Genomic DNA, 10,835 nt, shown 5'->3' with positions numbered 1-10,835 from the left:
TGCAAAGACTGAGCACTTGAGAGAGGAGAATGTGGTTTGCTGAGGGTCAGGAAAGGGAATTTGGCTGCAGCCAGAAGGTGCCCTGGGGAGAGCTTTGAAGACTGCCGACTCTAAATCCCTGGAGGGAGAAGATGGTACCTCCATGATGGCCTTGATTACCAAATGCACACCTAGTTCCTCTTCCGTGAATGCCCTTATTATGGGTAAGCCATAGCTGGAGTGACCGAGTCACCTTTACCAACGTCAGTGCTAGCTTTGCTGCCTGGGGACCAAGCCTCTCTGTCATTTCATCCCTTGTGAGTTTCAAGGCTTGAGACATTTCAGATCTCCACAGGTCCTGAGCGCTCACCTCATTTGCACTGTTTCCAGAGATCTACCAACCCCACAATACCCCAGTCAGACCACAGACCTTCACCTCTGTTTGGCCACACACACCCAGGGAATATAGGGAAGTTCAGGGAGAGGAGATACCAGAACACTCTTGTGCCTTTGTGTGCTTGGCCTCAGAATCTACAAGGCACCCAGTGATGGGTGGACGATCTTTGTTGCTAGCGTTTGTCTTCACGATAGGGATAAGCTCTGGTCACTCACAGGGACAAAAGTTCAGAGGGTATAAACCAAGACCCCACGTGCTTACCAGCACACAACTAATTTAATAAGTATCCGTGTTAGAATCAAGCTCAAAACTACCATGTCTCTTAAACAGGCCATGGTCCTGTTTCAAAGTGGGCTTCAGATTGGGCAGGAGAGAAAGGAAGTAGTAATTAGTTCATCTCTAAACTAAGATTGTCCCATCTTCCTTTTTCTTTAGCTTCTGACTTTTAGTCTGTACATTAAACCACACTGGACACCCACAGAGATCAACCCATGAGGCTTTCTTAAGGCGAGACCTGAAGAACAAGCAGACTCTGGGTTGGAAAAGTTTATGTTCAAATGAGAAATGCTCTGATTATGAATGCCCTTGTTACCTGCTTGTTCTTTCAAATTTAGCACTGAAAGCTTTCTAAGCTTTTGGCTTGTTTTGTTTTGTTTTGTTTTTGAGACAGGACTTCTCTTTGTTACAGCTCTGGCTGTCCTAGAATTGCTTGTAGACCAGGCTGGTCTCAAATTCAGAGATTCACCTGCCTTTGCCTCCTGAGTGCTGGGATTAAAGGTGTGTGCTACCATACCCAGCTAAGTTTTCAAATTCTTGACTTTCCTTCATCTTGGGACCCTTCCTATGCCCAGTTTGCCACCTAATGCCCAAGTGTCTCTGTCATTTTCTCTTGAAAACTTTAAAGCCTATGGCCTGATCGCCTTCATTCCAAACCTGACACACCCTCTCCCCGTTCTAGAGACCTGATGTGTTATTTCTAAGCTACGGGAAGCCAGACAATGGCATTGTCTGTCTCAGAACAGAATGATAAGTGTCCCCAACAGGCAAAGAGCCCTCACATTATAGCCATCCCATGAGCGTTGGCTATCAGCTGTATCCTTTGGATTTATCTCATCTGAATCAAGAGTTTGATGTCAACGAAGACCAGAATGGCTAAAGGAAATCCTCTTGAAAGAATTGAAACTATACAACTGTAAGCTATCATGATAGTCTCTGGCTTTGCGAAAGCAGTCAGTGGACTGGGCGCGCTATAGCACCGTACACCAGCAAACCCATTTGTAGTTCGCCTCTTCTGTGAAAGAGGAAGGGAGCGAGAGACCTGTCATTTAAGGGTAGAATGGAAACTTCAGATGAGCTATGAGAACACATGGGAAGGAGGGAAGAGGAGGGGGGTTCTTTGTTTCCCGCCACCAGGTACTTTCCGAGATCATTTTGCTGTGCCAAGTGGGGACTGCCATCTACCCTAAAATACAAGGAAAGCAGACCAATGAAGGCACGGCAGCTCACCAGGCAAATGCCATATATTCCCAAGTGCATGCAGAACACACTGTATTTCTTAATTTAGTGTGGTACCAAATGGGAAAAGAGGTTACAGTTTCTAAATGATGCTATCCGTACAGAATGGAGATGCCATTTTTTTTTTTCTTTGAATCAAGACTTTACGGTGGGGGTTGGGGAATAGATGGTATTTCCCCTTCCATATAAAGTTCTGCTTGAAGGACATAAGCTATTGTTTGTAGGTACTTGGGATGTCCCAAAGGGCCTATGTGTTAAAGGCTGACTCCTGAGATGGGGAAAACTCTGAGAAGGGGAAGTAAAGGTTTTCCACCACTAGGCCACTCTGTCAAAGAGGACAGACGAAGGGATGCTGATCTTCCTCTCTTCTGAACCATCTCCCTGCCATGAGGTGAGTTTACTTGGTTCCAACACAGACGCACCTCAATCCCCAAAGCAACCCTGAGCTGAGACCTCCAAGACTGTGAGCCAATACAAACCTTTTCCCTTCCCAGGCTGAGTTTCTTCTGTTCCAGCAATGCAAAGTTGACCCACACAAGGTGGTGAATCGGAACACAGAGCGCAGGTTGGGAGTATAAGGCCTGGTGCCCCACTGACGGAGGTCTGGTCAGTTAAGTGTTTGCAAATGCACAGGCACCCCAGCTCCACTCAGCAAGTTGACAAAAAGCACACAGGCTCAATCTTATCAGAGTTTATGTCAGAGCGAGCAATCTCTGTAAGTGTATTTGCAGTCAGTACTCACTACATCCCCTTAGATAACAAGAGCAAATACAGCAAAAGTTGGAAGGAAAGGGACCAGCAACAAGCATTAGACAGGAAGGGACAGGGAACACTGGGAGAGAAGTGTGAGTAAGGAAAGTGGGTGGAGGAGGAATTAGGTCCATGCATGCAGAGCTGGGCTGTGGTGAGGGGAGGTAAGCACCAGGCTTCACTGAGGACACAGGAGACTGAGCATCTCCCGCACTGTCAGACTTGGTGCTGGGTGCTTTATTATCACGCATTATCTCCTTCTACCTCTGAAGAAAAAGAAAAGACACTTAGACGTTCTTTTCTATTTTTCTCAAGTTTATCAGTGGCAATCCTCAAAGGTCTGGCCTATATGTATGGCACACAGTAAGGCACAAAGGTACATTTTAACCAAAACCTCCTTAAAATCCTAAGTTCTGCACCGTTCTTATTACACCACCCTAGTTTCCAGATACGTTTCCAAAAATGGCTGAGATGTAACCTTCTTGGGCTAGAGAGATGGCACTGTGTGTTAGAGCATGTGCTGCTCCACCAGAGTCGAATTCCCAGCATCCACTTTGTGTGAATCCTAACACCTGTAACCCTAGCTCCAGGGGATATGATACCCTCTTCTGGCTTCTGCTGGTGCCCAGACACATGGGAGCATAGATACACAGACACACAAATAAAAACCGTGGAAGAAAAATATTCTCAAATTTAAAAGGCATCACAAACTTATTCTAACCATTGCACGTAGAATTTCTTTTCCTTCTTTTGTTTATTGAAATAAAATAAACAAGAAGCTTCAAGCAACACAAAGGGTTAAGGTAAAAATGTCCCTCCCTGCTTGCCGTCCATCTCACTGTGTGGAGGTGTCACTGTTGATAGTCTGGTGTGCGTTCGCCTTTCCATGTCTTTCCCTCACTAGTTAATATGCTCATTGATTACCAACATTGTCCTATCTTCAAATGACTGACAAATTCTATGTAAGTTCCTGCAGATCTGTTTGTTTCCAGTGACTGCATGAAAATCCCTCTGGGAAGTGTAGCTTATTGCAAACTTTCCTAGCAATAGGGGTTTGGCTTGTTTTTGATTTTTCACTATTAGAAACAAGGGTGATATGAGTTTCTGGAATAAATATTTTAATGCAATTATCTGTTATCTGCACGTTTTTTATTTCACAGTGCTTGCCCAGTCGGAGGGACTAAGTTTTTTACATTTTAGTAGCTACTTCAGAAATTAAATTTATAGTCCCATAAACAGTAAATAACAATATTGTGCTTTACCATAACCTTTCCAAAAGGGAAACTTACAAGCTTAAAAAAAAAATAATAGGGGGGGAAAGTTTTTTAAAAAGGTACCCACTCAGGTAACTTGAACTTGACATCCCATTGTCTACTAGTGGGAAAGGACAAGACTTATTTGAGGGGCAAACACTTGGAGTTTCCCAAAGTCATCTGCCCAGGTTGGTGATTCATGCCCCCACACGCTAATCTCAGAGCATATGCAAATTTGGGCCCCAGCAGAAGGCACACATACATTTATTTTTGAGTGCTTACTCTGACCCAGACACCGTTCCAGAAGAGGTCTGTGCTCTTGGAACTCACCCTCTTGGTGGGGACTCGGGAATAAGCAATAAAAATAAAACCCACAGAGGCACTACCTGCCACGAGCAAATCTGGCTGGGTTTTCAGAAACCACCAGAGCTTGGAGGCCAACTCCTACCACTGGATACCAAGGGGCTGGCAGATCCATGTACCAAATGCTCCTGATGTCTCGTCTTTGATGTTTCAAATTCTAAATCGAGCTCAGGTCCTAAATCAAGATCCTCTGTATAAACGCGGGCCTCTTTCACAGTCCCATTTAGTGGATGACCAAGACCAAAACTCAGGAACCACCCTTAACATCTCTTTCTCCTTCGTTATTCATACACAGCCTTGCCTCGTTGGGTTTACTTATCTCTTGAGGACGCCTGGGATCTCTGTTCTTCCTCACAGCCATCTCAGTACTTCTCACTCATTGCCTCCAGCCTGCATATTGCCTTAGCTTAGCTGTTACAGTAAGTCTCTGTGCTTTCCCCAATGTATGGATTCCATAGGTGCTGTTCATCTCCCAACTCGAACTCCTTAAGATCCTCTAACAGCTCTGCATTGCTCTTAACAATAACAACAACACACGTGCATGAGCATATCTCCCCCCTCCTCTCTCTCTCCTTCCCACCATGACCATCCATTTGCATCCAGTTCTTCCCTGTGCTTGTCTTCACCATTCCTATCTGATGATCATTCCTCAACTCAAACATGCCTTTGGGGAGGGCCTCCTGGCTGGAAAAAAATATCCATTCATTATGTGTTCTCCTGGTACCTTAACCTGGGTACCAGGAGAATATAAAAATATATAAAGCCTTAGTATCTGCACCAGTGTGTTCTCTCCTTAGAGCATATGAATCTTGGGAGCCAGAACCATGACTAACTTTGTTTGCCGGCACAGGAGCCTCATATAAAATGATGCATTACGTGTACAATGGTTAAAAGAAAAGGAATTAACTCAATATAGGCTAAATTACTTGGAACAGATGTTTGATGTTTTAATAGTTTATTTTAAAAAGTCAAGAGTTAGCCATTAGTAGTATAGCCATACAAAAGAAAGAATGTCTGGTAAGGGGTATACCAAGCCAGACTCCTATCAGTGGAGAGATAAGGCTGCCTGTTAGTGAGCCCTGACATTAGAGGGTCTTGAATTTCATGGCGTTTATAAGCTATAGGAACTTCTTGAAGGAAGGGTTAAAGTGAAAGAGGAAAAGATAGGCGTGGCAGGCTGCCTGTCACTCTGTGCATGGAGGACGGCTAACAGGAGAGAGACAGTGGTCTTCAGGCAAGGAGCTGTGCAGACAGTGGGCTAGGGTAGCTGGCTATTGGCAACCAGATGTAAAAAGTCAAAAATAGCCGGGAACTAAGCAACAGAACCTAGTGATTAAAAATGAGAAACGGACCAAGTATCAAAATTGCAGGTCTCTTGACCGTGCTTTACCCACCAACTTTTGGAAACTCAGTAGACTGCAAGTAGAGGTGGGATAATCTTTGTAGTTCTGAAAATGCACAATTTCATTTTTCTCAAGGACTTCTGAACAAAATAAATTATTATGCTGAAGTAAACCCAGGTAGAGGGTACATAATTACCCAACATTTTACCCCATTCCATTGCACTCGAGGCTAGAAATTTAACTGGCATCTATCTATTCAGACACTGAGGGCTAGTCCCCTGCTCTCATGTGCGTCAGGTTTCAACTTCACCAAGCCAACCCACTCCACTGTGTGGAATGGGGAAGGAGCACGGTGACAGCTCTCCTGTGTGGTGTCACTGTCACACACAGGGCTTCCCTGGGTCCAGACTTTCCATCTGAACTAACAACTGGAGTGCGAGTGAGGTAAGAGGAGGCGAAATGATTTCTCCTTCTGTGTAATGGAGCCTGGGAATTCTGGACGGGATTCCAGGAGCCCTGCAGGGGACAGACAGGTTCTAAGGGATGCTCTCCCAGCACACATAACCTTTTCACCCTGAGAGGCTCAGGGTTGCGATCTACCATATTGGGGATTTTGTGAGATTTCACCAGTTCTAAGTATGATCCACCCCAACACCTACGGGAAATCACTGATATTTTGTGGAAAGATCTGTCCCCGAGTGTCAGCTGTCAGATTTCCCAAATAGTAAGAATATGGCTGAACAGCTGATGGTTCTGTAAAATAATACAACTGGGGCATAGCAGCATCTGCCTTTAACCCCATCATCCTGGAGGCAGAGGCAGGTGGATCTCTGTGAGCTGGAGGGTAGCCTAGTTTACACAGAGTTCCAAGACAGCCAGGGCTATAGAGAGAGAGAGACCTTGTCTCAACAAACAAACAAAAGCAAAACATAATAACCCCCCCCCAAATCAAAACAGAAAACCTTTTACAAAAGCACAAATGACAGGGACCCTTTTAGAATCAGAGGGAAGCTAAACCTGACTCTAAAAATGAACTCAGAGAATGAACAAAAGCAAGTGACGCTATGAGTCGATAATGCTGAATGGCTAACATGCTTATTTTAGCCTCGCTTAATATTTTACTTTAAGGAACAAGAATTGAGATATCATTTGTGTGATTAAAAAAAATTTCCTCCTAAAAATGACATCTAAGACTAGCAAAAGAACACAACAACCGGAGGTGATCTTTACAGAGCGCAGGGCCCAGTGGTGGGAACTTCGCAAGACTCCCTGACCTCAGCACCTTCCTCTGGAACTTCACAATTCTATCGCTGGCCTGCACTGCACAACTGTGGAAACTCAGATGCTAATCAGGGGGCTGGGCTGACGCCTCTCAACAAGCAAAATGGAACAAGTTGCCAGACCACAAAGGAACTCACTTAAGTACAGGGTTTTCCAATAAACGTATTGCGATTGGAATAGGTCTTCAGAAAACCAACTTTAACGGCTCTATGTGGAGATTATCGTCTCTGAGTTTTAACATCAGTAATACTTCATGCTAGTTATAATTTTATCGGACACAGTAACAGAATTTTGTGAACCTTTTGTTTCTATAGTATAACCCTTGCGTAGATGTGCACACACTGCTGTACTGTTACTGCATATGTAACACACATGTGTCCTGTTACTGCAAGTTGTGGGAGTTTTTGATAAGCACTGTTCTGTGAGATACTGCAAACAAGCAAAGTTTTATCTGAAGAGGTATTCTCTGTGGTATTTGGTTTAAAAATAAGAAAAAAGCTAAAGGCTGGGGAAACGGAATGGGCTCTTTCCTAGGACTGCTTGAGGGAATACCATGCCACAGCTACTGTGTTCAAATGGAAGCCACCAAAAATAGAGATGGCCTGGCTGGGTGTGGGCAGCAGTGGTGAAGACAGCTGAAGCAAGTCACCCAAAGTTATGAGTACGAAGAGGCAGAGTCTAAATTCTAACTTCACAGTCACTGCTATAGCTTGGGTTTGGAGTGTTTCCCAAAGGCCCTAGTGTTAAAGATTTGGTCCCAGTTTGGCCCATTGGGAGGTGCTAGAACTTTTAACAGGTGAGGTCTCAAGGAAGGTAACTGGAAAAGTGCCCTTGAGGGACACATTAGGACCCTGGTCCTATCTTGTTACTCTGTCTCTATTCCTAGCCACCTTGAGGATTTTGCCTCTTCTATCATATGACTACCTGACCATAGCCCAGAAGCAACGAGGCCAACCAACCATGGTCTGAGAACTCTGAAACTGTGAGCCAAAACAAACCTTTCCTCTCTTCAACTTGATTGCCTCTGCTATTTTGTTACAGTAACAGACGTCTCACTGTTCCTTCAGTTTCCTAGCCACAAGGGAAGGACAAGTTAGTTTCTTTACACTTAGCTTTAAATATTCTTACTTGGGTCCAAATCACAGCTAGCATCACCCCCATGGTTAATATCTATTGAGCCCTCCTTCCTTTTGTACAAGCAGTGTATAAAGAACCTTAAAGCCTTTTAATTAATTCTTACAAAAATTTTATGAATTATTATTATCCGTGTTTACTGCAGGCTTTAAACAGTTCTGTAAATTACCAGAGTCACACAGACATCAGCTATGCAAACTCAAAAGAACATCACCGAGACCAGCGGTTCTCAACCTTCCTAACGCTGTGACCCTTTAATGCAGTTCCTCACGTTGTGGTGACCCCCAACCATAAAATAACTTTGTTGCTACCTCATAACTATAATTTTGCTACTGTTATGAATCATAATATAAATGTCAGTGGTTTTTTGGATGGTCTTAGGCGACCCCTGTGAAAGGGTCATTTAATACTCCAAGAGAGTCTCGACCCACAGGTTGAGAACCACTAGTCCAATGGCAGCTGCAGTATTACCGATTTCAGTCCACGTGTTCAGGGACAATATCTGTCAAAGTAGCTATTTCCCCTCAGAGTGCCGGGGTCTCAGACTCTCATCTATGAAATGAAAGTGAACCTGGATAACCACAGTAGACTTCACTTTCCACACTCTTGTAAAACACTGGCCAACTTCCACTTAGGGAAGACCAGGCTAGCACCACACCCTGTAATATTGTCTTGACTCAGGTGGCTGGCTCAGAGACTTGGGGCCATGCCTTGTACAGTTGGCATGTTGTATACTCTAATATATATATATATATATATATATATATATATATATATATATATATTTTTGGCAGTAGTGGCTGTATTTTTTAAATGCCCATTGACAAAGTTCTTCATTAAACAAACAAAAACCTGGGCTCTTTAAAATATTTAAGGCACCAGGGGTTATAGCCTGATAGGGTCTTCATCTGCAGGTGTTCTTGTTCTGTCTAGAAGACTGAAGTCCCAGCTTTCGAAACAGGATGTCAGGGGCTGATGAAAGCAGACCTCTATTTTCCTAAGACAGCTCAGACAGGAATTTTCCCTAGAGCTGCCACAGACTTGAGAGGAAAAATTCAACACGCTGGAGAAAAGACTGTAGATAACTCCAGAATTCTTACAAATTTGCATTTAGGGTCTAAGCTGGTTAACTATTCTGGTGGCATTTGAATACCTAAACTCATATGAGCCTTCGAATGCTTCTTGTCCACTGTGTGCTCAACGTCTAGTCTTATTAGCTTTAGACAATTTGTAAAACCCCCGTCTGGCCGAACAAGTTGAAAGCCAGCCTGCCTCAGGAATGCTGACTCTTCTCGGTTCCCTACCCTTTTGCAACCCTCCCTCCCCTTATTCCCAGCATTAAGCTCTGGTAGAGTCTAGTTTCCGTGAGATTTGATTACATCTGAGTAACTCTCTAACTAGCTCATAGAAAGGAAACTCTGCCTCCATTTTCATATTGCGTCTGCTTGAATGAACCATACGAGCTTCCAATTGGTCTGTGAGCAAACTGATTATTTCCAAAGGGGAGCAAGTGGGAAGTGAGACGATATAAAACTGGGTGGAACGTCTAAAGAAATTAAAATTCTTGTTTGCAGAGTCAAGGCCACATGCTAATGTGAACAGAGACAAGAGAGCACTCCCTCCTCTCTCCCTTCCTATTCGGCCTCACAGATAAGACCTCTGCCCTGTTTCCAAGACATGCAAATTCCAAGTGAGACCCTTAGTGTGAAGTACAAAGAATGGTTTTGGGACAGCGGGTGACTAGGCAACCGGAGGGGCTGATAATGAGGGGAAAGGTGGACCCAAAAAAGTAGAAAAATGACAAATGGCAGGTACTAACGGGTAGCCTGAAAAAGAGACTCAAAATTTTGCCCAACACTCCTTCATACACACTTCATACACGCAATCTCACTTGTCAGGAAAGAATAAATAGACTCTGGGCCAATATGGTCGCCGCATCTACACTCTGAAAGCGAGTACGACACGGGGAAGGGGACGAGGAAAGGGGTATTAAGAAGTTTAGGAATGAGCGCAAGGCCCTGGGTTCGGTCCCCAGCTCCGAAAAAAAGAACCAAAAAAAAAAAAAAAGAAGTTTAGGAATGGTGATTTGTCTCTCTCGATTCAGTTTTAGCCATCAAGTATCTAACGACACCTGTTGGAGCGTAAATCCAAAGACTGAGGTTTCTTTTCAGTTGAATCTGTTTCCGAAGGCCTGGGCTAATAGAGGAAGAAAACAACAGGTTCTCACTGGCGGACACTCGATCCGGCCCCTGCACCTCCCGGCGCCAAGAGCTACCGGAGTGCAACGCCCTGCAGGTGGCTGGCTCTGCAGGGCCAGGCAAATGGCTTCCTGTCGCGCTTGGCCCCGGATGATATCCCCCCGCCCCCATTTTTTCAGGGCTCACCTGCTGGGAGCCAGGTGAAAAGGAGCAGGCCAGCCACTAGCAGCCCGCTGCCCATGCTGGCCCCCATTCTGGCTACAGAGGCTCAAGGGCCCCGGGGAGCCGCGTCTTTCTTCATCTCACGCCAGCGGGGGACACGCATCTCCGAGGAGCCCGCAGGTCTAGCAACACAACCGGATCGTCCCCTCTGGTCCCCACAGGTATGGCCCAGCCCACTAGTACCTGAGGCTCTCCGGCTCCGCCCCACAGCCCTGGGCCCTCTGGGTTTCCTGCTCCGCCCTGGCTTGGGGACCGCAAGCCTCCGCCCTACCTGTCACAGACTGGCAGGTGACCCATCTCCGCAGGAAACGGAGCCTCTAGCCACCCGTTCCGCCTGTGCGCGGAGAAACTTGTCACCGGCTCCTCTAAGTTCTAACTCACCCTCACCCCTTGCAATTCT

The 10,835-nt window shown here is 45.2% G+C and overlaps 1 protein-coding gene across 1 annotated transcript in view; it reads right to left on the bottom strand.

Annotated features, from left to right (window-relative positions):
- Positions 1–10,621, bottom strand: part of Ildr1 (immunoglobulin like domain containing receptor 1) — a 32,834-nt gene extending 22,213 nt beyond the window's left edge. The window contains exon 1 of the mRNA XM_032900177.1: positions 10,400–10,621. Coding sequence (XP_032756068.1) covers positions 10,400–10,466 — 67 coding nt within the window. The 5' untranslated portion in view covers positions 10,467–10,621. The remainder of the gene's footprint in view (positions 1–10,399) is intronic.
- Positions 10,622–10,835: the final 214 nt, after the last annotated feature.

Source organism: Rattus rattus, chromosome 4, assembly GCF_011064425.1.
Source record: "Rattus rattus isolate New Zealand chromosome 4, Rrattus_CSIRO_v1, whole genome shotgun sequence".
Lineage (NCBI taxonomy): Eukaryota > Metazoa > Chordata > Mammalia > Rodentia > Muridae > Rattus > Rattus rattus.
Note: the sequence above shows the minus strand (reverse complement) of the source record. Positions and strands in the feature narration are given on the sequence as shown.